The 26519-nt window shown below is 40.1% G+C and overlaps 1 protein-coding gene across 1 annotated transcript in view; it reads left to right on the top strand.

Moving 5' to 3' along the window:
• Positions 1-26519, top strand: part of LOC120941318 (CUB and sushi domain-containing protein 3-like) — a 142172-nt gene that overhangs the window by 54578 nt on the left and 61075 nt on the right. Inside the window, exons 4-6 of the mRNA XM_040354644.1 lie at positions 8815-8939; positions 13007-13103; positions 15077-15181. Of these exons, the coding sequence (XP_040210578.1) occupies positions 8815-8939; positions 13007-13103; positions 15077-15181 (327 nt within the window). The remainder of the gene's footprint in view (positions 1-8814; positions 8940-13006; positions 13104-15076; positions 15182-26519) is intronic.

Raw genomic sequence — 26519 nt, 5'->3', positions numbered from 1 at the left:
TATCACTTAAATGAACCAGAGTACAGCTACGATGATTCGTGGAATTGTGCCGACCTGCCTCAGTATAATGACAGTGACAGGTCGGCAGGTGGTTAAAACAATTGTTTTTTCAGGAGCAGTGATTTTATTGATGCTTAAAGTGCAACAATAGAATTGAAATATTCCTTTAAATATAGTGCCTGGGGGGTCCCTTAGTCTGCCTGTAAAGTGTCATATTTGTAGCATGCATAGAACATGCTGCAGCAAAAATTACATTTCTAAAGAATATAAACTAGTCAAGTCACATTTAATAAGTATCACAGTTACGATTCTGGTCTGCTATGGATTTGAAGGGGAATCCCACACAAAAATTAAAAAAGGCAAAAGCCATGCCAAACCCTTATCTGAGCAGGTCAGGAAAGGGGGGGGAGCGAGCGCCCCCCTTCCGAACCACACCAGGCCACAAGCCCTCAACATAGGGGGTGATTTGGGGTAGGGGGCTTTGATCCCCTACCCCAAAGCACCTTGTTTCCATGTTGATTGGGACAAGGCTCTCTTCCCTGCAACCCTGAGCTGTGGTTGTGGGGGTCTGCAGGCCGAGGGTTTATCAGAATCTGGAAGCCCCTATTAAGAAGGGGGTCCCCAGAGCCCCCCATGTGAATGCATATGGGGTGCATAGTACCCCTACCCATTCACCAAAAAAGTGTCCCTTGATGTAAATCCATCATCAATTACACCGCCCGCTGCACCTGAAAAAAAATGTTTTGCACTCATTGACGGCCAACCGCTGAATTCCTCCTCTGCCATTTGACAGTTCTTATATAGGTAAGGGCCACCTGGCAATATCACCTAGTGGCATCGCCAACCCTTGGAACATCACAGACCGGTGCATGCTTGGTTTGTGATAGCACATGGGGCCAAAGGGTCTGGTATGGACTGGGGGGGGGGGCTCCATGCTGTTTTTTTTTGTACTTTTGTTTGACCGGCAAATGTTTTTTTTTTGCTGTCAGTGGGAAAGCCCATTGACAGTTGATGACTCGTCGTTTATTAAGGATGCTGCAGCTGGCTTCCTGGCCCTGCTTCTTAACAACCAGCTTTTACTGCTCCCTGATTGGGCAAAGCTTTGCCCAATCAGGGCGCAGAATGCAGTGCATTGCAGGGCATTTGGCGGGGCAATCACCCGCTGAACACCCTGCAAATGTGGGTGTTCCCCGAACCGGGTGAACAGCCAATGTTTGGTCCAAACTCATGCCCGGGACAAACCGTTCACCCAACTCTATCATCACCATTACAATCAAATTTTGTAATGAGTCATGTGGAACTTAAAGGGTTTATAATTCTGCTTCTTCATCAGGGTCCCAATGGTGGTGTTTATTTTATTGCAGTAACAAGTACAGTATCCTAAAGTAGTCAGGCATAGATAAAAAATATGATCCAAAGGCTGTCAGCAGTAGTGTTGCTCACGAATATTCGCATTGCGAATATTCGGCTCGAATATAGCATATTCGAGAAATCGCGCTATATTTCGAATTTCGCGGTGAATATTCGCAATTCCGAATATTCGCATTTTTTCAATTTGATTTTTAAAACAGATCACATCCTATCGACGTCTAAAAGCATTGCTGGTATGATTAGAGACCCTGGGCAGAGTAGCTAAGCTGAGGCGATCCTTTTATGTTGCCAAATTGAAAAAAAAAATATTGCGATTTTTCGCTATTGCGAATGCGAAAATAATTGCGAATTTTCGATAACTGTGGTAGGAGAACTCTGATTGTCTCTGATGCAAAAGGGGGGGGCTTTGTGTATGTGTATGTTATGAATATTTGTATGTTTGATATTATTATTTTTTGTAAGAAGGAAAAAATTGCGCATACCTTAAAAAAGGGGAGAATACAGCAGCAACTCAAAAATGTTATACAACATAAATTAATACAAGACAGAAAATGGAGTCGCTCTACAAGAATAAAAAATATGTCTAGTGACAAGACATGTGGGCAAATTATAAAATAAGCAAGCGCAAATAACTTGTGAAATACACAGTGAAACAAATATATAAAGAAATATAGTCCCAATAATAGAAAAATAATCTTTCATAAAAATGTCTTTGATATGTGAAGTGAAAAAAAGTCCAAAGCATGCAGCATGAACGTGTTCAATCTTTAAGGTGTTTGATTGACAAACGGCTGTGACAGATGGATAGAGTAAAGAATCACCACCAATGCAAAACACTTTTTATTTTCTATTGTAAAATATCAAGAATATTCTGAGCCAATCAGAGTGCTCCTTCTGCATTTGCCGAATATTCGCAATTATTTTGTATTGTAAAATATCAAGAATATTCTGAGCCAATCAGAGTGCTCCTTCTGCATTTGCCGAATATTCGCAATTATTTTGTATTGTAAAATATCAAGAATATTCTGAGCCAATCAGAGTGCTCCTTCCGCATTTGCCGAATATTCGCAATTATTTTGTATTGTAAAATATCACGAATATTCTGAGCCAATCAGAGTGCTCCTACAGCATTTGTCGAAATTGCGCAATAAATATCGCATTCGCATGTTGCGATATTTCGATAAAATATCACGAATATTCTGAGCCAATCAGAGCGCTCCTCCAGCATTTCTCGAAATTGCGCAATAAATATCGCATTCGCATGTTGCGATATTTCGATAAAATATCACGAATATTCTGAGCCAATCAGAGTGCTCCTACCGCAGTTATCAAAAAATCGCAATTATTTTCGCATTCGCAATAGCGAAAAATCGCAATAATTTCATTTCGATAAAATATCACGAATATTCGAATTTAGCGAATATATCTCGAATATTCGAATATATATTCGAGATATATCGCGAAATCGAATATGGCATATTCTGCTCAACACTAGTCAGCAGTGCCACCAGAACACAAACTAGTTGCAACATGCATGGCAAAAGACAGCCAATGTGTTTTAGGAAACACAAAATCCCACTTTAAAAAGGACTGGGTGAAATTACAGAATGTTAAATGGATTTAAAAGTACTGTATTTATCGGCGTATAATGCCCCGTACACACCATCACTTTATGTGATGAAAAAAAACGACACTTTCTGTGAAGTAAAAAATGACGTTTTTGAAACTTCAATTTTCAAAGACGAAGTTGCCTACACACCATCGTTTTTCTCACAATGTTCTTGCAAAGTGAGGTTACGTTCCACCACGTTTTACCATTGAAATAGCTTCTGGGCATGCGTGGATGAAAAAACGTCTTACAAAACGACGTTTTTTGCTACACACGGTCAATTTCTGTGAAGTAAAAAGTGCACTTTTGAAAAACGACACATAAAATTGAAGCATGCTTCAATTTTTTTTGGTCGTTTTTTACAAGACATAAAACGACGTTTTCCCCCACACACAGTCAATTAAAGTGACGTTTTTAAAAACGTCATTTTTTTTCATCACATAAAGTGATGGTGTGTACGCGGCATATCACGCACAGGAGTATAACACGCACCCTAACTTTAAGAGGGAAGTTTCAGGAAAAAAACATTGCACGGCCCCCTGCGTATAACACGCAGGCACATTCTCTGCCTGCAGATTAGTCTGCTTAGGAGTACTTTTGAATCCATTTAATATTCTTTAATTTTGCTCAGCCCTGATGAAGGGGGTTGTGTGGCCCCTAAAAACATATTGACTGTCTTTTGCCCTGTTTGTTGTAACCAGTTGAACAATAACAACTTTGGACTTCTAAGGATTTTTCCGTTTCCTTTTTTAGGCTTTTTTTTACAAGCTCAAGCTCTCCGGTAAAATGAATCAATTTACATGGTTGAGGCAAACCACTTAACACTGATAGGGGTGATTAAAATGATCAGTTTTATTTGTTCATGCAAAATCTGGAGTTTGGCTTCAAGTTGTTAGTAGATCTAAATCTGCTCCTACATTTAACACTCCCCTTCCCCAAGATGGACAATGTTGCTGTCTGCTGAGCCTCCTGTACTCTTTCAGCCAGAGTTACATATCACTAACACAGGAGGAGTGTTACTGGCCAAATCACCAGGCGACAGGAGAAAAAAGCCAATAAAAGAAAACTGATGAAGCCACCACGTCTTATGATTTGTAAGCTGCAATAAAATACATTTTTGGATTTGAGTTTAATACCCCATTACACTGCAATATAATAAAGTTTTGTTCTTTGGTTAAAATATCCTTTAATGGCCAGAATATTGTATGTACAGCACAAACTACCCAAACAAGTTCAGAATTCATAAACTGACCAGTCAAGGAAGTTTTAGGAAACATAATACCCACGGTTCTGCAATTAAAGCCCATAAAATGTTACCTCCGGAATCCACTGCAGACCTGAGGTAGTAATGCTCCTGAGATACGCGGGAAATAAACTAATTAAAATATGCTAAATATATTCAACTGATTAAAATGCTCAGATATCTCAAGAGTACAGCTTAGAAGTCTTTACCGTTATTTGTAGATAATGAAATGTTATCAGGGAAAAAACATGACATTAACCAAACTCTAATGCTTTCCATTACAGCTGTTATTTTTGCATACAGTATCATTATCTTGGTGAAAGTGGCGCTAACGTCGAGCAAAGATTACCTGTTGCCGATTAAGAAGAGTTGGTTTAGTGACTCTGCACAGATGGCTAAGGGCTCAAAATAATGGCCCAGGGAAACATCTTGTTTTACAGGGAGCCAAGTGCACAAATCGAGGAAAAGTTTCACAATATGGTTTCAGATTTAAATATTTAACAGTAACGAGTTTCTCATGTCAGAGAGCAATTGAAGACATGGCAAAAATGTTTTTTACATTTTAAATTCATTCTAGCTTTGTGAGTAACACTTTTGCAGACTGCTGCAATGATGCTGTGTAGACATGGGGCTCTTTTGACTTAGTGCCTGAACATTGCAGAAAATCCAACATGAATTAACCCAGATGGAATTCTAACTTAATAACTGGGGTTGTATGTATGCAGGAAAGGTGCTTATAGACAATACAAAAAACAAATGTCACTGCCCCTACCTATGACTGGTCTATACAGTAAGGAGCACTGGAAAAGGCACATATACAAAAACAACATAGAATATCCAAGCCCAAACTTACCGACCAATCATAAACCAACCTAATTCACCTGTCTAACACTATGTGTTAAAAACAGAGGTTTAGTTGCACGCATTTGCAAATGCATGTGTAAGCTGCAGGCCCAGTCAAGGCTCTCTGTGTATTGCAGTCCTAACTCTAAAATTTAAAGTTTCCTCAGTGGAAGCACATGCATGCTGATGGATAGATAAAGGGCAGGTGACTGGAGGTAGCCCAGCCCTCCTTAAAGGGGCAGGAGCACACTAAACACCCAGCACATAGAAGCAAAGGTGCCAGTGCGTTGCCTGACCACAATGACATCAATACAAAAAACAAATGTCACTGCCCCTACCTATGACTGGTCTATACAGTAAGGATCACTTGAAAAAGGCGCGTATACATATGTATCTCTTGTGCAACAATGCAAATGTTAAACAAGTGATGAATATTTTACACATAGTTTGTCAGTAAATGTTATTATTAATAAAAAATGCAAAACTTAAAATCCAATTTGACAATACCCAACACCAAAAATATATAAAAAGTGTGCTAGATAGACGGGGGGGTGTTGTGATGGAGTCTGTAGTGAAAATGTGATAAAGTGTAGCGCTAAGTGTAGGAAGAGTGCCTTAAACCCCAAAAAAGCAAGTAGAGGGCAATGGACTGGCCATTAGCATGGCCAGCAGTCTTCCTGAAGTTGATATTTTCCCCATTATTGACTTACCATTCGTTGTTGTACACAGTGTCCTTGTATGGAAGCAGACATCTTGGTAGAGACAGAGCTTTGCTTCCTCATATATATCCTTCTGATGACTGGTGAACTGATGACTGATGGCAGAATTATCAAGCCGCAGCAGGATCCACAGACTGAATGAAGCAGTTAGATCTTTCCACTGGGAGTTGCAGAGGGTGGGAGAAGCACTGGAGAAGTCCTGGAGGCAGGCCTGGGAGGAGGTTACAGGGGACATAGAGAACAGAAGGTCTTGGGAGGATTAAAAATAATGATTTGGTTGGTATTTAGATATGAGTTTGGAGATTTAGCTGGATGGCTTTGTAAGTTGTTGTTAATATTTTGAATTTTATTCTTTGGGTGAGCAGAAGCCAATGGAGGGATTGGCAGAGAGGGGTAGCAGATATTGAACAATTGGAAAGGTGAAGGGGCTGGGCAGCAGCATTCATGATAACCTTAAGGTGGATCAAGCATATGTAAATAAAGGGAAACAACGAGGGAGCAAAAATAGTCACGGTAAGAGATAACCAGAGAGTGAATTAATAGCTTTGTGGTGTTGGTTAAAAGGGGCATATTTTGGAAATGTTACGGAGGTTGAGGCGGCAAAATGTGGACAGTGATTGAATGCGGGGCCGAAATGAGAGTTCAGAATTAAACCTAGCATGTGGTGAGGGACTGATAGTTGTGCTATTGATCTCCACTGAGAAGTCAGGGGAAGGGGCGGAACATTATGAGCTCACGTTTGGAGAGATCGAGTTTAAGAAAGTGTTGTGACATCTGGACAGATTGGGCCAGATAAACTAAGATTGGCGACTTTTAAAAGCGAATTGTCACTTATCAAAGAAACTGACATGTTGCAGAAAGTATAGTTTATTTGGTTAATAGTGGAGTGTGTATCGGCCTTGCACCATCCTTCTCTTAGCACACTACTTTATATCTCTATTGTACCATATATTGGGGAACCGTTTAGTGTACCATTTGGCTCAGATTGCAAGACGTTTTGTCCAAGAAGTTACTTTTGAGATTCTTTTTGCATGTTTTATTTCAAATCCCTCATATTGAATAGTGTTGCTCACGAATATTCGTATTGCGAATATTCGGGTCGAATATGGCATATTCGAGTATTCGCGATATATTTCGAATTTCGCGGTGAATATTCGCAATTCCGAATATTCGCATTTTTTCAATTTGATTTTTAAAACAGATCACATCCTATCGACGTCTAAAAGCATTGCTGGTATGATTAGAGACCCTGGGTCGAGTAGCTAAGCTGAGGCGATCCTTTTATGTTGCCAAATTGAAAAAAAAAAAATTGCGATTTTTCGCTATTGCGAATGCGAAAATGATTGCGAATGATTGCGAATCTGTGGTAGGAGAACTCTGATTGTCTCTGATGCAAAAGGGGGGGGCTTTGTGTATGTGTATGTTATGAATATTTGTATGTTTGATATTATTTTTTTTTGTAAGAAGGAAAAAATTGCGCATACCTTAAAAAAAGGGGAGAATACAGCAGCAACTCAAAAATGTTATACAACATAATTTAATACAAGACAGAAAATGGAGTCGCTCTACAAGAATAAAAAATATGTCTAGTGACAAGACATGTGGGCAAATGATAAAATAAGCAAGCGCAAATAACTTGTGAAATACACAGTGAAACAAATATATAAAGAAATATAGTCCCAATAATAGAAAAATAATCTTTCATAAAAATGTCTTTGATATGTGAAGTGAAAAAAAGTCCAAAGCATGCTGCATGAACGTGTTCAATCTTCAAGGTGTTTGATTGACAAACGGCTGTGACAGATGGATAGAGTAAAGAATCACCACCAATGCAAAACACTTTTTATTTTCTATTGTAAAATATCAAGAATATTCTGAGCCAATCAGAGTGCTCCTTCTGCATTTGCCGAATATTCGCAATTATTTTGTATTGTAAAATATCAAGAATATTCTGAGCCAATCAGAGTGCTCCTTCCGCATTTGCCGAATATTCGCAATTATTTTGTATTGTAAAATATCAAGAATATTCTGAGCCAATCAGAGTGCTCCTTCCGCATTTGCCGAATATTCGCAATTATTTTGTATTGTAAAATATTAAGAATATTCTGAGCCAATCAGAGTGCTCCTTCCGCATTTGCCGAATATTCGCAATTATTTTGTATTGTAAAATATCACGAATATTCTGAGCCAATCAGAGTGCTCCTACAGCATTTGTCGAAATTGCGCAATAAATATCGCATTCGCATGTTGCGATATTTCGATAAAATATCACGAATATTCTGAGCCAATCAGAGTGCTCCTACCGCAGTTATCAAAAAATCACAATTATTTTCGCATTCGCAATAGCGAAAAATCGCAATCATTTAATTTCGATAAAATATCACGAATATTCGAATTTAGCGAATATATCTCGAATATTCGAATATATATTCGAGATATATCGCAAAATCGAATATGGCATATTCTGCTCAACACTAATATTGAACTATTATTTGGTGGATCCAATGAGCCATCTATTTGACACACCAACAATAGTTACTGTGGCCCATTGGGTTATCCACTCCACAAAGCAAAAATCTCCGTCTGCTGTACTGAAATGACAGAAACTTGGATTGTTTGACATTTGCTCACCACTAGCTGTGCCAGTTGGATGATATTGGGACATTTCCTGGTTAGGTCTCACCACTGGAGTCCTCATGGGATAAAAGAAAAAGAGTTTGTCATTCAAACTTCAACTGAAATATGAGTTTTTGATAGAGTTGGCCTTTAATGTTCTTCAGTTTTATGAAAGAGTTTCATTGTGCTTACCTGGAATTCTTTGCTGTTAAATCACCCTTCTTGCCTCTTTATAGATCACATCACAACACTTTAAAAGTACCCAGCTGTATTGTATTCTTTAAATTTAAAGCCTTGCTGTTCAGCCATTGTCAGATCCTATTATATTCTTTTCAGATTACAGGACCTAGCAATAACTGTCAAATACAACTATATATACATTTTATTTTGTTTTCTATTTTTTTCCATTTTAGTGCCCTGTGGAGGAACTTTAACAAAGCGCAGGGGAACTATTTTGTCTTCCGGCTACCCTGAGCCATATGACAACAATTTGAACTGTATATGGAAAATTACTGTGCCGGAGGGAGCAGGCATTCAAGTAAGATCACAAAATATTTTGTAACATATGTCACATTCGCTCTTGTGTGATGACAAGAAAACACTTTATTAACGTCAGTAAAGTGATATCTGTCACTACCTACTTTTTATGTGCCACCATGTGGGCAGTGACAACACACTAATGTTCATGAATGCAAATTAAGAATACGCTGTAAAAACAAGCACATACCAAACCTATACGTACTTAAAGTGTAGGTAAGTATGCTTCTTTAGCGATTTGAAATCAATTCATGTAAAAGCAATCACAAACAAGTGATTCACTATCAATAAAAAATATTGATCAATGCAGCGCATCTGGTATTGTTCTGCACATATCCCCATCAAAAATATTTATCAAGAATAAATTCTTATAGCTATAAGTATTAACCAGGGGTCTCAAACTGGTGGCCCTTCAGCTGTTTTGCAAAACTGCAAGTCCCATATGAGACATTACAAGGCTGACAGTTACAAGCATTACTCCCACAGGAAGCGGCATGATGGGACTTGTAGTTTCGCAACAGCCGGAGGGCCACTAGTTTGAGACCCCTGGTATAAGCGATCTATTGATTCCTATAATTGAATTCAATTTAAACTACGATTGATTATTCAACACATTTTTTTTTTATAAAACATTTGTTACATAAATGTCATAAACATTTCTGAAAACTGAAAAAAAAATATCCTTATGCTTTTAAATATATTACCCCCTGTATCATCAGCTCCATCTAGTGGACAAAATTGAATATTTTTCCTTACTGAGGCATTTCAGAAAACTAGACCTCATTTTGGCCACTGGATGGAGCTGATTATATGGAAGTTAAAGGGGTTGTAAAGCCTCCTGATTTTTCACCTTAATGCTTCCTATGCATTACGGTGAAAAAACACCTTGCAGTGTCTAGCCCCCCGAGCCCCCGTTTTACTTACCTGAGCCCCGAACTTCCGTGGGCACATTCCTGTGTCGTTCTCCCCACGGCATCTCGGCTCTTCATTGGATAGATTGATAGCAACGCAGCCATTGGCTCCAGCTGCTGTCAATCAAATCCAGTGACATGGCCGCCGGGGGGCAAGGCCGATTCATACACTCAGTGGCTTTGTACGCCGAGTTTATGACACGGGAGCGCACCCCCAAGGCAACCTCCTCGGGAGAAAGCTTCCCAGAGTGGGTTAACTATTGCGGGGATGAGCTGCAAGAGCTGCCGAGGGACCCCAGAAGAGGACGATCGGGGTCACTCTGTGCAAAACAAACTGCACAGAGGAGGTATGACATGTTTGTTATGTAATAAAAAATAAAAATGTGAACCCATAGTGTCACTTTAATCTATTTGATAACATACAGTGAAATTTAGGTCAGCTTCTACTGTTTCTCACATTTATACAACAAATGTTTTATAAACCCTATAGAAATATTTAATAATTCGATCAGAAACAATCATCAATACTCTGCCTTGGCTAATCAATTTGGCAGAGTTAACATTGTTTGAGAGCTCAATATACGAATTAAAGGATGAGTCTTTGATTTGTGATTTTTATTCACATCGATTCAATCTATTCAATCTATTTAGTCACATTGAGTAATTGATTGTATGGTCATTTTGATCTGTGTATGGCCACCATTGTTTACTCCCATTTGAGCTGCTAAAAATACCATGTAAGTGTTTTGATATGTACAAAAATGCCTGTTGATCCTGCTAGAAATTTAGTACTGCCCTGTGTCCTGTTCACTCTGCATTGTTATTTCAAACAGTGTGTTAAGATTACAGACCACCCTGCTAATATTATGAAAAAGAGGAGAGGGGAGGTGTTCTGTAGTCCTAACACACTTCCTGTCTGAAGTTGACAATATTGCTTGTCTATAGGTACAGTAGGGTCTTGGGTTTAGATACATTTTAAGGAGATGAATAAAACCAGACCCTCAGAGGTAAAAGCAGGCACAGGTAGGTGCATATAAACAGCTTCGCTCATCTTTGTGCCAGAGGCTTCCAAATACAGGGTCCTAAATACATTCCGGACACTCCCAGCTTTGAGACCGAAGTTCAGGGATCTTCAAACTACGGCCCTCCAGCTGTTGCGGAACTACAAGTCTCATGAGGCATTGAAAAACTCTGACATTCATAGACAGGACTAGGCATGATGGGAATTGTAGTTCCTAAACAACTGGAGGGCCATAGTTTGAGGCCTTAGCTGAACACTTCAAACGTTTTAAACCTATTAAAAGTTTTACACAAATTAGGAGGAGAGGCATGCTGGAGTTAAACTTTTCGTATTAGGGTCCTAGGTTGCACCTATTGGTGTATGCATTTATAGGCTTGGGACAGTTGTTAGTGTTAAATCCTAAATAAACTCTCAGTTTAAATTTGCTAAAACCATACCAGGTGCATTAATACAAAAGATGTAAAAAAGTCTTCCTTTATTTTGTATTTTAAAAAAACAATCTGAGTAGTTTCCCTTACCAGTATGTAGTAGAGAAAGACCCTTGCTCCCTACAGAAACAGTGGTAGAAGCAGAGATCCAATATGTCCTCTACTGAGCTTGGGCTCTTAAATCAGCATTGAGCATGCACTTCTATGGTTGCAGAGCTATAGGTCTCACTCAGCAGGTGCATGGTGGACTCCAGCAGACAGACCACTGCTTCTACCCCCAAGAAAAAGGATATTTTCTGCAGTATGTGGACAGGGCACATGCTTTCCTACTCAGGCACTAGCTGCTTAATAAAGAAAATGAACTGCAGGACATCTTTTTGTTTTGATGGAATGAAAGGAAAAGGAAAGGAAAAGCTCAATTGGGCTTAAAAAAGCATTTCTGTTTTATCTCTAGATTTATCATGTGGCTTTTGATACCCCTGAAAACAATTGCGATATAAGTCATATTGTAATTGAATGTTATTAAAAGCGACCACTCTTTTTCAATCTGCAGCCGCTGTAATTTTCTATAAATGCAAAGAAATATGGCTACCTGGAGGTGTTCTGTACACAGAATGTGTACTGACCACTCCCCAGATACATCATTTCCTGCTTGTGTGATTGGCTCACCAAGCTTCCCAGAAGTCTGCCTAAGATACAAGTCAGATTTTAGGCATCCCCTGCAACAAAAAATTCATTTTTGGAGAGATACTTTCAATAGGAACATTTCTAAAGGGATGCAGGCCCAGTAGCTTGTCTCATTAGTGCCCTGCAGCTGCCACAGTTGACTGATAATTATGAAACCACTCCCATTAGACCCACTGTGCCCAGAGGCACAGACACACAGGGATTTCTTTAGAATAACAAAAGGTAGGACTCTGCAACAAAGGTTTTTATAATCCTTGCAATGTACACAGATCACCCAGGGGGATGTGTTTTCTCAACAAAAGTGGAGTTATGCTTTAAATAGTTGTAAGGCCCCCGACAGGTGCAGGCACCGCTGAGTCCTTAACAAACAGTGATGTTACTGGCCCCATTGACTTACTTAGCTGGAGATTCCCAGATGTGTAAGCAAAGGGGCAGGATCCCAGTGATGTCATTGACTATATACAGTCATGTCCATATATGGTCAATGACATCATCCCCTACCCTTGCCTTGGGTGCTGGCAACCCATGCTACACCACTGCATGCACCCACCAACTTCCAAGAGCCAGCCTTCTGCTTATATTAGGACCATTTAGATGAGTACAAAAGCAAAGTGCTGAGAATTCTTTTAGGAAGTTCTTACAGTAACTTTCTGGTGCTCCTACTCCTACCAGCCATAATCTGCCTGCATTGCATGAATAAGCACACAGGCCATGTGATGGCAATACTAGATCTTAAAAAGGTATTTCATGAAAACAGTAAGATTTTGTTCAAAAATATATAGTCATCATTTTAAGCATGTTTACAAAAAAGAGGGACCAGGGAAGGCAAAATATATGCAAATCAAAGCTTTAATCTTTGTATTTGATTGCAGTCATCACATAAAAACAAGTATATGCATGTTACGACATAGAGAGGAACATTTCCTAACTCTTGTTTGTTTGAGTGTTTGTGTGCATGTTTTAAGTCATTTTTCTAGCCCTCTTCTTCAGGAAGGCTCTGTCTCTCGCTCTATTCCCACAGGTGCAGGTTGTCAGTTTCGCTACAGAACATAACTGGGACTCGTTGGATTTTTATGATGGCAGTGACAACAATGCTCCAAGACTTGGCAGCTATTCAGGTGAGCAGCAACTGTGGCTTCCTGATTTTTGACCTATTTTAATAACACTGATAAAAATAGTTAAGTAGAATGAAAAATTTAACAAAAATCGTTTTTGTGATTTTTTTTTTATCATTAGTTTGTGTTTGATTTGCACTTTTTTCATGACATATATGAGGGAGGACTAAAAAATAAAGAAGGTTATTATTATCAGCGGTACATACAAGTGTGTGTTCAGAAGAGGTGAGGTTCATACAGGGTGACTCAGTAAAAATGGCCTAGGGAGCACAGGACTGGGACCAGACCCTGCCTCCACATATAAGAGTTTGAGCAGCTAAAAAATAGCATGTGTTTTTTTGATACATGTTGTGCATTTTATCTTGCAACAAGACAGTTTGCATGCCATTAGGAACTAGTGGCATTGTAAGCAAGGTGCACATTTTAGTGTGATTTTTTGGGTTCTGTGTGTGTCCCGCAACTCACAGGTGTGAATGGGGTCTTGGACATAATAATGTGTCAAATTCTTTCATGTGAATAAGCATTAAAAGTGATATTTTAATTAAAGGAGGTGTAAAGTCAGAAGTTTTTTTTTTTATCTTAATGCCTTCTATGCATTAAGATACAAAGCTGTATGTGGGAAGCAGCTGCCCCAGCACCCCCTAATACTTACTTGAGCCCCATCTCTGTCTGTGTCTCGGCACTCATGATTTTGCTGAGACACAGCAGCAATGCCACTGGCTCTCACTAATGTAAATCAAAGTCAGTCAGCCAATCAGGAGAGAGAGGGGGCTAAGCCTCATCTCCGTGTCTGAATGGACACAGGGAGCTGTAACTCGGCTTGGGTGCCCCCATAGCAAGCTGTGCAGCATTCATCAAGAGGGAGGGGTCAGGAGCAGCAAAGAGGGACCAGAGAAGAGGAGATCCGGGCTGCTCTTTCAAAAAACAATTGCACAGAGGAGGTAGGCATAACATGTTTGTTAAAAAATTATTAGCTACTGCAGAAGGGAACAGACACAAAAGATACACTCAGCATCTTTCCAAATCATTGTTCTGTTTATTCAGCGCAAATTACATTTTTTATACAGATACATATTATTATTACAATTGTACTTTTATGGTAACAAAGAACTAATTATAATCAGGACTCGAAAGAATGCAACATGTAATTAAAATATCATTAGTGCTATGTGCAATACATAGAAAAACATACAACATAGAATTTTATACACAATTTACAAATTTCCTTTATAGCATGGATGGAAGAATCTGTTCGATTTTTTTTCATTCAAGGATTAAGGGGTGTGAAAAAACACCATAAAGGGGCACTAAGACAAATATGTGTCTCAGAAATTCGCTTTAAGGCCCCGTACACACGATAGAATCCATCCGCTGAAAAATCCCAGCAAATGGGTTTCAGCAGATAGATCCTATGGTGTGTACACTCCAGCGGATCTGTTTCCGCGGATATTTCTCCCCTGGGATGGATTCCAGCAGATCGAATATTTGCTGACATGCCAAACAAATCCATCTGCTGGAATCTATCCCAACGGATGGATCCGCTGGTCTGTATAGACTGACCGGATCCATCCGTCCAAAGGGATCCCCCGCATGCGTCGTAATGATTCGACGCATGCGTGGAATTCCTTATATGACAGCGTCGCGCACGTCGCCGCGTCATAATTGTGGCAATGGCGTGACACGTCATCGCCAGAGGATTTCGGCGCGGATTTCAATGCGATGGTGAGTACACTCCATCGCATTAAAATCTGCTGAAATCCTCGAGAGGATTTATCCGCGGAAACGGTCCGCTGGACCGTATCCGCGGATAAATCCTCCCGTGTGTATGGGGCCTAACACTTGAATTTTTTAAACAAATAATAATTTATATGGTGGTACATGAATGTCACAAACTGATATCCCTCAATTAAAGTCTGCATCTCTTTCTGTGTGTTGATATACAGATGACATGCTTCCTTTTTTCCTCCTCCTTCCAGGGACTACCATTCCTCATCTTCTAAACAGCACATCAAACAATCTGTACTTAAATTTTCAATCAGACATCAGTGTTTCTGCAGCTGGTTTCCATCTGGAATACACAGGTAATTGTCAGAACCTCCATGCAGTCTATGTTGCAGAGTGCCGTTCAGAATTATATTTCAAGATATGTTATGTTGTTTTTTCCTATATGTTGTATAAAAATGCAAATTCATATATTCATGTACAAGAAAGGAGCATATAATATGCTGAAGAAAGCACAACAATATCTTGCAAACAGTTGCAACCAGTCCTTTGAAATAATAAACAAGTATGTACAATAAAAAAGGAATTTTATAATTTTTGCATTTAATTTACAAGGATATTTTATTTTGTACCTCTCATGTGATATCTAGGATGACCACGTGTCCCGAATTGCCCGGGACAGTCCCGCATTTTGCAGGTCTGTCCCGGACTCCTTCATTCCAGGACAATACAGTGTCCCGGAATGAAACTGACACAGCCAACCCATGGGCCAAACTGATGCCCCCAAAGGAGGCAGCCACATCACCGCTTTACTCACTGACAGTACTTGTCCAGGCCGGGAATGCCGGAAGGAGAACAATCCCCGCCCCCTGTTTGTGATTGGAGAAATCATAAATCCCGCCTCTTGTGTCCAATCACTGTGCTGTAATTTGCTATAGCACAAGCTGATTTTTGGGAAGGGGGTGTCCCTGAATTGTAGTTTGGTAATGTGGTCACCCAAGTGATATCCTCTCATGTGATATTTTAAAGCAGGACTGGATTCATATCGTCGATGTGCACAAGGGCCTTAAAGTGGAGTTCCACCCACCTTTACAACTTTATCTTAAAGGAATGACAAGGTCTCCACCACTCAATTTTTGATTTTTTTTTCTTACTTATCTTTTATGAAGTACATAGTGTACTTCCATCCCAGCCTCACTGCAGCCCAGTGTGTCATGTCCTATTCTCCCCTGCTGCCTTCTGGGACCTGTTTATATCCCAGAAGACGATGGGGCCATTCAGAAAGCACCTCGGGACTCGCGCATGTGCAGTAGGAAACTGATGGTGAAGCCTGAAGGCTCCACTACCAGTTTCCCTTAGCTACTATGGCGGCGACTGCACCCGATCCAATGGACTGATCGGCCTCGGGGTTGGCCGACATTGCAGGTTCACCGGACAGTGTCCTTATTAAAAGTCAGAAGCTGAAGTGTTTGTAGCTGCTGACTTTAAAAAAAAAAACATTTTTTGCTACTGGCACAATGCTTTAAGGTGGGACTAAATAAAAAAAAAAGATTCCTCAACTATCTCTGCCTGTACGTAAACCCCCAACTTCACAAAAAACATGAGGCCTATAAGCACAGTCTGGCTGCAATACTTACATTCTGTCCAGTGCTGTCCCTTACAAACTCCCCTCTCCCTAAGCGCCTTATCTTCTTTCAGGTTGAGTGATGCCCAGTTTTATCAAACTTACTTCTTTGAGCCCAGTATGTCATAGGGTGTCATCACACTGACTTTAGCTCATAATACCCCTATTATGCCCCTATATCACCCAAAAGGGGAAATTCCACTTGTTTGCCTCCTACCTCACCCCCTTAAAGTTTTGACATTTTTTTTTTCGGGGGGGGGGTACCTGATTTTGACAGGTACCCACTCTCTCATTTCTGTTAGGGTCGCTGCAGAAAATCGATCCCCCTTCCTTTCAACCTTTTACAAAATGCAGCGTGACTCATACATACACAGTGAGAAGCCAGCCTCAAGCAGTCACATCCGGCTTCCAAAAGTAAACATGATGGTGTCTGAACCCAAAGAAGAACTGGCTCAGGTTAGGGCAGCCCTGGTTTCCCGGATAGGTAAGTGTCCTATTATTAAAGGTCAACAACCTCAGTATTTGTAAAAATTTGAGTAGGATGGACCGTGGGTAGAAGGAAAGAAAATAGCTTGATTCCCACATCAACACTGTCTGTGAGAATCCCTCCCACAGTGCTTTTGTGTTCTGCCAGCGGGAGCTTTCCGTGCTGGAGGAACACAATGATTAGTGTTGCTGACTACAGCCAGTGGCACTAATCATTTGGGATTAACATGACAGGCTGATCGACCTGTGTACAACCAGGGAGCCCATACATGTATCAAAATTCATCCAGTCTCTGCTGAAACAGCCAAATTTCAATCCATATTTGGCCGGCTTTACATTCATTCCAAAATCAAATATTAAAAGCAAACAACATTTTAAAAAAATTCATATGACATTCATTTATTGGGTCTTCCTGATGATGGCTTCTATGTTAGCCGAAACGTCGAGGTAATATCACATCATCATGTTACTTCTGCCCAACCAGAATACCCTCGGGAATCGAGCACCAACAAGGGGCTCATCCGTTCAGGGCCGATTTCCCTTTATATAATCGCCTGCTACATAAGCCGGGTGCCAGGACTATCAGGCACTCAGCAATGCACATCTCTACTTCCAAGAAGTCATCCTAACCATTTGGGGTATCCCCACATGTGCATAAGACCATACTAGAGATACTGTAGGTGTTCCATATCCAGTGGTGAGTGTACATCTATGTGGGGCACCCAGTGTGAGCACCAATCTTTAGGAGACATCTTTTGAACACTGAGCACCATATGAGATTATCTGATGTCATTATTTTAATGATACATTTTCATTAATATATTTTTTGTTTGTCCAATGATTTGTCTACTACTTATCTAACTATTTCTAGCACAATGTTTTGTTTTCTTATTCATTGAATATACCAAATAATTTTTATATGAATATTCGTATGAGCATTCTTTTGAAAATGTATGGCCAGCAAAGTAAAACACCATGTATTCCTAAAACCTATCCTTTGTGCTGCTTTTCATTGTTGTATTGTGAAAAGACGAGATGATGGACAGATAAGTTGCTAGCTTTTGATATGGGTGAAAGATAACAATGCTGTTTGAAATGTAATGTGTTTTGTGCAGCTGGATTTATTTGTTCTGTTATAATGTAGGAATGCAAACCTATTTCCTTCACGCTCGCCCAGGGCTTCACGGTTGTGCAGTCCTTTTGGTTTTCAATATAGAGAAAGACACATCAGTGGCTGATCTGCATCTTGTTTGTATTCTGAGAGCTCTGCACAATCTGAGACTCTACAGCCTTCTCACTATCCACATGTCACCATTGACCCTCGAAAGGAAGAATCATGACATAGTAAGCTTGATGTTAGCATGCACAACGAAATTAGACATTTCACTTGTAATCCTCTAAGTCACATATTTTAAGGATTATCAAGTCTGCTGAGCCAGATGGTTGTTTTTTTATTTTTTATTTTTTTATTTTTTTGTGTATGAAAGCATACAGCAGGCTGATGCATTCTACATTCATGCAGAAAAAGGAAGAAAAATGGTATTGTTTCATTTTTCTATCACTTTGATAATGTGCCAAGGATGAAATAGAACAAATACAGCCTGGGTCACTTCTGTCCTTCACCCTGCTGGCTCACAGCATCCCTGTCTCTCCTCTCTGGATTGCGTTAATAGGATAAGTGTGTGGTATTTTTTAAAACCGCGGTGCTCTCCTCATGCTTAGAAAATTCTGTCTTTCAGTTTTGGAGAGCAGAAAAATTGTCTTTTTACTTTGACATGTTTTCTTTGTCCCTATTAAGCTGCCATATCGCTCCGCTGTGTTGTCACAGGAGCATAAGCCGCAAATGGCAAGCTGGTTTATGAACGTTATTCCCAAAATTGTTGTTTCAGCTCTACATCTCTTTCTACATTTTTCTAAACTCGGTGCTTGAAAAAGAAACTATATTTTGTTTCAGCTTGCAATTTTTGCATTTTCTACACACATAAAAAAGAACAAGTCTAAGGCCCTGTACACATGATCAGTCCAAACTGATGAAAACGGACGGACCGTTCTTATCGGTTAACCAATGAAGCTGACGGTCAGATGTGCCTACACACCATCAGTTAAAAAAACGATTGAGTCCAACGCGGTGACGTAAAACACAACGACGTTCAATGCTTCCAAGCATGCGTCGACTTGATTCTGAGCATGCGTGGGTTTTGAACCAATGTTTTTACGTACTAACCATCGGTTTTGACCTATAGGTTATCAGTCCATCAGTTAAATTTTAAAGCAAGTTCTACATTTTTGGACCAAAGGATAACTGACTGATGGGGCACACACACGGTCGGTTTGGACTGATGAAACTGAACTTCAAGGCTGGGCGAACATTAGTAGAATGTGTTCAAATTTGTCATTTTAAAGTGGTTGTATACCTCGCTTTCACATTTTTAACAGAATCTCTGTACAGGTTTAGGAGATATTAAATTTACCTACAGGTAAGCCTTATTATAGACTTTTCTGTAGGTACGTTTTAGGAGATATTCACCTTGCAGGCATCCGCTGACGTCAGCGGCGCATGCGCTCTGAAGGTCCTGTGGATGCTGCCGGAAAATCAGAGCTTTTGCCGAAAGAGGACTCCCACACACATGCGCGGGAGTGACATCATCGCTACTCCGGCCACTCACAGTGCCAGAGCCGCGAACCCAGAATAAACGCAGAGGGAACATATCAAGTCTCTCAGCAGTGACTAGGGGGTGATCCTGGGGCTTAGTTCTAAGGTAAGTATTTCATAATGAGCTAGTATGTGTGCCTTTGCCTTGCAGGTTTGTTTTTGTGTTTTTTTTGTGGGTATACAACCGCATTAAGAAAATTTGTTCAAATAACTAATCATTAGTTAGGTTCAAAACAACTATAGTAATGAGAAAATTGGAATGAGCAAGAAGGAAACTTTTTTCAAAATAATAATTTCTATCAGTGTGTGTGGTTTTCATGGGATTGTAGATCGCACTTATCTCTATATCAAAACCCAGTAAATAACATGCAAGACAAATAAATTGGTGTTTTAAATGGCCTCGGCACCTTTATTGGTATTAAATAAATAAATAAATAAATCTTTATTTAAAATATCAATCATTGAAAACATAAATAAATATATAATTAAAACGTTTAAAACAAATTCTAAACCGGCTCAGTCATAGGACTCGGGCTATAATGAATTGAATAAATAAATTGAATAAATAAATTGATAAACCAAAGTCCCCCCTTGATCCAAGGGTGACATAACCACATAATGGTGCCAGCGACAGGGTGGGAGGGAAGGGGAGCTCACACACAGGTGGCTTATATAACCTCCAGCCACCTGTGCCCTCACGTTGTTCCCGCTCAAAGCCCTGTGACAATAACTATTTTTTTTTGTTAAATATTAATTAACATTGACAAACTTCAGAACAAAACGCTATAAAAACGTATGGCGATCACAATCCCATGTTGTGGGCTCCTTATTGTGCCCACTGCTCATTCTGGAAAATAATTCGGTCCAAAATCAGATGTTAAAAGGAAACAAAAAAAGTATGTCATTAACCTCCCTGGCGGTATGATTCTTTCAGAAAAAACATGCTGAAAGCGGTACCATTATTTGCAAGGAAATTTGGCGTTTTATATTGTAGGTCTGTAATTTTTAGAAATAACTCACTTAAATCTGACCAAACAAGATTCTAATAGGCATCCCGTGTATTACATTTTTTTAAAAACAAAATTATAAATTATAATATAATAAATAATTATAAATAATTATAACAAATAATAATATAATTATAATAAAAATTATTCAATAATGTAATCAAATTAAAATCACTGAAATTTGCTCAGTTGCAGAATTGTTGCTGTAATTATTATTTTTTTTTTATGACGAATTTCCCCACAAATCGCTATCGCACAATTCTGCAAGTGATTATAATTTATTATCGCTGTTTTTTAGCTGATCTAAAACCATTTTTGACATAAAGGGACACTTTTGGTTGCTATGGACAATCTACAGTTTGCAGGGAGAAAAAAATGTTTTTATTATATAAAATGACATGCAGGACACTGGGCAGACCACTAGGGACAGGGGGGGGTGTATTTTTTACATACAGTACTGTAATCTATAAGATTACAGTATACTGTATGTAATGTGTTTGTTTACGTTTTTGAATTTGGCGCCGTTCTCCGTCCCCGTGCGTCGTAACGTCGCAGGGAACGGAGATCGGCGTCACACGGAGGCACTATGTGAATCGAGCGAGGTCCCGCTCGCTCACACAGCGCGGTGGCATCGCTGGATCCAGGGACAAGGTAAGTAAAAAGTGCCTGTGGATTCAGCGAGGCGAGCCGAGACTGACTCGGGGTTACCGATAGTAGCAGGAAAATCTAACCCCGAGTCAGTCTCGGGAAGACCGCCAGGGAGGTTAAATAATGTTTATACCCCAGTTTTCGCTCTGTAACGAGGGATCACAGGTGCCCGGCAGTGATCACGCCCGCCGGGCACATGCGTCGGCACCAGGGGCGAGCAGGGGGCGCGCGCATGCCCCTAGTGGCTGAAATGCAAAATCACGTATTATTATCGCCGTAAAACTATGGTGGGCGGTCGGCAAGCGGTTAAAAAAGTACAACATTTATATCAGGTCTTACCTAAATATCTAAGCAACACTTGATGTTAGAAATATCAGAGATCTCAGTTATTTTATTTAATCCATTTAAAAGCCTAATTTCATTTTCAGGTTAAATTAACTACATGTTACAAGAATAGCTGCTCCGGGTCTCTGGTTAATCCCCACACACACACACACACACACACACACTATTCAGGTGCTAGCCCAGCTCGCATGCTGTCTAAGTAAAGAAATAATTCCGGACGGCTGCACTTCCAAAAATCCTTTTATTGAAGCTTCATATGACAAGTAGTTGACAGATGGAGCAGGAGACAAAGGGGTAGATGCCTTTTGCGCACATTTTAGCGCTTAAACATTACCTATTGGAACTAGTCACCACAATCACCTATATACTGATCTAATGTGTCATCATTAGGTTACAGGTGAACTAGCCAATTAAAATTATTACTCAACTGATGTAAGAAAGAAAACCCGGCTAGCATATGTTACATTTGGTGTACATTCTAGGCACACCAAAACAAAAGATATGCAAAATCTTATAGATCATTTTCTGTAGAATGAGTAGAAAAAACTTTCCCTCTGTCATCATGCTATAGAGAAGGACCTTTGTTCTCTGTGTGAAAAGGGTTTCTTAGGTTCAAGACAAAATCTCTACTGAGTCATATCAACTTCTTGCTTCCCGGTGATTGGACAACTCTAGCTCTGACTTAGAAGGATGTACAGGTATTTCAAACCTCTAAAGAGAGACCACTGCTTCCCCACATAGAGCATAGATCCTTCTATACAGCATGCTGTCAGAGGACAGTCTTTTCTTTTCAGGCAGAGGCTGCTTACTAGATAAAACAAGCAGTCAATTAAAAATTAAGTTGGGCTTTAAATATGCAGGCCACTTTATGTAAAACATGTTAAATATACCACCATAAGTTTTTAATGTAGAGATTTAATACATTATATGGTGAGTGCAGTACTGCAATATGCCACATGACCTAATCTGATTGTGTTCCCAATTGGATGTACAACTGCTTAGTATTGAGGGACAATGTGAAATGCTTCTGGATGTCAGGGGTCCTTATTTCATATTTACAAGCTTAAAGTGGAGGTTCACCCAAAAAATTTTTTTTTACATTAGAGCAAGGGCATATACTTTCGGCAGTTTTTTTTTCTCCGTACTTACCTTTATATTCTGATTTAGTCCAGGGCTTCCGCGTTCTGATGACTCCGGGACTGGGCGTTCCTATCCCTGCCTCAGGGTTCCGATGACTGCGGGACTGGGCGTTCCTATCCTTCGGTTCAATGATTGACGGCTTGTGAAACAGGTGACCTGTCGCACAACGCGCCACCAGATTTCCGCAAATAGCCGAGCTGCGAGTCGGCACTATACGGCGCCTGCGCCCGCCGTGTAGAGCTCACTGCGCAGGCGCCGTATACTGCCGACTCGCAGCTCGGCTATTTTCCGACATCTGGTGACGCTCGTTGTGCGACAGGTCACCTGTTTCACAAGCTGTCAATCATCGAACGGAAGGATAGGAATGCCCAGTCCCGCAGTCATCGGAACCCGGAAACCCTGGACAAAAACATAATATAAAGGTATGTACGGAGAAAAAAAAAAAAAACGCCGAAAGTAAATGCCCTTACTATGCTGGCTCTGCTAGATGTAATATAATTTTTTTTTTTTGGGTGAACCCCCGCTTTAAAAAGGCAAAAAAAATAGCAAATAGAAGCAAGTAGCAATCAGGACTCGATTTTTAGTTCTCTAACTGAATGTTGTTTGGTTGCTACATGTTAACTCTGCTCTAAATTTCCTCCCTGCACATTTAAAAACATTGAAACCCTATAATATGAAAAAGTATATCATTCAGAGTAGGTTACATGCGTAGAAAATCTTTCTTTTAATTTCTCTGACCTTGTATGAACCTATTGTAAAAATAACATGAGATTAAATAAGCAATAAGTACAGTAAAGTAGTTCCTGTTTTCTCTGCTTGGTGGAATATTGGAAGTAAAATACATAAGACCCAGCTGTGTATTTTATATATGTACTTTGTTTAGCACATCAAATTGTAGTTCCTATATGAATGCCCTTATAAAAACAGACACCACATGATTTTACTTTGTGTTCTAAAAATTGCAGTTTAGAAAATTGATTTCAGTTTTGATTACTGCACCACTTCCATAAACATCAGCAGCTCTGTCTGTAGGTTTGTTCAGTTTGGCAGTGCTCGGGTATTTTAGGATATCAAAGATCCAGCCTTCCAGCACTTGTGGAGAACTCCATTATTGTAAAGTCATAACAGGATGGCTGATGACATACACTGGGCAGACACTCTAGCATTCAAAACTCTTAGCTTACCTTGCCAACTATAAATGGATCAGGATTAAAAGTCATTTTCACATGAATATCAAAGGAAACTTGTAGATTTTTTTGTTGGTCTTTACTGTGGAGATAAAGTAAAGGGTTTAAGGTGCTTCAAGGTTGCTAACTAAAGTGATAAGATATTAGACTTATGTATTTATACCAAAATTTTGAGGACACCTTTACCATCACACTGACATAACTGTCACTATCAGGAGTCAGGCTCAGACCAGTAGCGATAGCAGTAAAGAGGCTCCGAACCACCAGCTGGATAAGTGCAGCAGCACGTCACCCTGGCAGATGATACAGGCTCACCTAAGTTGCAGAGTCAAAGCACTAACCGGTGTTCATCAGAGCTCCTGATGGTGGAGATGGTATTTGCTGCATGTTAGTGGCAGGTGGCGGTCCTCAGGATCACCAAAAGAGGGGAGCAAGCTGGGGTCCAGTAGCAGATATGGCTGGTAGGGAAAGCAGAAGTGTCATGAGTAAACAAGCCAAAGGTCAAGAACAAGTGGTTGGGGTCAAGCAGAAGGAACAAGCCAAAAGTCGAAAACGAGTGGTAGTGGAAATACAGATGGCATAAGCAAAAGCAAGATATTGGCTGGAGAGAGCATGGTACTGTGGTAAACAGGAAGTGCAAAGGCATGGCTTAAATAGGAAGTTCATGGTAGGAACAGGGAATTCAAGGTCCTGCAGAAACAAGGAACAAAGCATGATTGTCCAATGGATCAGAGATGGATTCAGCATTTTAGGTGGCTCAGCAAGAAGAGACATTGTTACAGACAACCAGAGATTGCTGGTTCAGACCTGGATTCTGAAAATAGGCTTGTTGGACACTCCATTCCAAAACTATGAGCATTAATATTGGATTCACCTCCCCATTGTGTGGCCTAAACAGCCTTTATGCTTCTGGGAAGGTTTTCCACAAAATGTTGGAATGTGTCTGTGGGAATTTGTGCCCATTCAGACAAAAGAACATGTGTGAGGTCAGCTGCTGACATTGAACAAAAAGACTTGGCATTCCAGTTCATCCCAAAGGTGTTCAATAGGGTTGATGTCAGGTTCTGTGCAGACCATTCAAGTTCCCTCACACACAATTCATTAAACCATGTCTTCATAGAGCTGCCTTTGTTCAGAGGGGAACAGGCATGCTAGGACACAAAGGGCCTTCCACAACCACATTATTTATATTAAGTGCCATTAAGACAATGTCAATTCCAGGCGAACACTTGAATATTGTTTCTGCAGAATAGTCTGTCTTCTTTTTGGTTCTTAACTCTTCACAACAACATAATCAATTTGTGTGCGACTGTATCAATCCACCCCATTCTTTTCTTCCCCTTAACCTTTTCAAGTGTATTTGTCTTTTTCAATGAGTTGGTTCTTGTCATAATATTTCCAAAATTTTATAGCTTCACCCTAGTCATCTGGGCTTCTAGAAAAAAGTTAGACTGGATTGGTGAAGGATATATTTGTTTATTATCTTTGCTCTCCTTGTTATTCATAGAACCAACACCCCCAAACTGTTGTCACAGGTAAACATATAGGGGTCGCTTTGTCTTTCTGCTCTATGTTTTATTTTGTTGAGAAATCACTTTGAAAAACACCCCTTAGCATTTCTGACTGTGGCCATTTTGATTAATATAGCATTTACTTCCTGGAATCCAAATGCCCTTAGCTCAGTAATGTATGACTATGCTTAGCTAAGAAAATGTCTCCTTCTCTCCTCCTGAAGACTCCTGGGATATATGACATAATTTGCCTAGGCAAGAGACCAGGAAGTAACTGAAGAAAAGCTGAGTTGTAGAGGCAGAAGGTTTTTTATCTTAATGCATTCTATGCATTAAGATAAAAACCTTCTGTGAGCGGCAGCCGCCCCAGCACCCCCTAATACTTACCTGAGCCCCATCTCCGTCCAGTGATGACCATGAGTCCCCCAGCCGTCTGAGACTTTCCCTTCTGATTGGCTGAGACACAGCAGCGGTGCCATTGGCTTCCACAGATGTCAATCAAAGTCAGTTAGCCAATCAGAAAAGGGAGGTGGCGGGCCGAATGTCAGATCTGTGTCTGAATGGACACATGGAGCTGCAGATCAGCTTGGGTGCCCCCATAGCAAGCCACTTGCTGTGGGGGCACTCGGCGGGGGGAAGGGGCTAGGATGAGCAAAGAGGGCCCCCAAGATGAGGAGGATCCAGTCTGCTCTGTGCAAATCCACTGCAATAGACCAGGTAAGTATAATATGTTTGTTATAAAAAAAGGAAACTAGACTTCACAATCACTTTTAAACAAGTAAATATGATATACTTCCCTATCTATTTACTAATGGGAACAGCATGAAGGTTAAAAATAATCAATATTGGTAGGGAGCATGAAGTTCCACTTTAACTTCAATTAATGTGATTGGGTTTTCTCTGCAAAGTGAGACCACCCCATTTTCTAAGTTATGGAGCAAATCCCTTTGTAAAGTGCAATTTCCATTTCAAAGTGAACAACCTATTTGCTTCTAGAAACATTAACCCTATAACTTACACAACTACATAAGTAGTGGTCAATTACATGCAGCCATGTTACCAGAGACTGATGAGAGTAAATCAGCAATGCCTCCAC

The sequence above is a fragment of the Rana temporaria genome, chromosome 5 (genome assembly GCF_905171775.1).
Source record: "Rana temporaria chromosome 5, aRanTem1.1, whole genome shotgun sequence".
Taxonomy (NCBI): Eukaryota; Metazoa; Chordata; class Amphibia; order Anura; family Ranidae; genus Rana; species Rana temporaria.
This window is presented reverse-complemented; position numbering and strand designations above follow the sequence as displayed.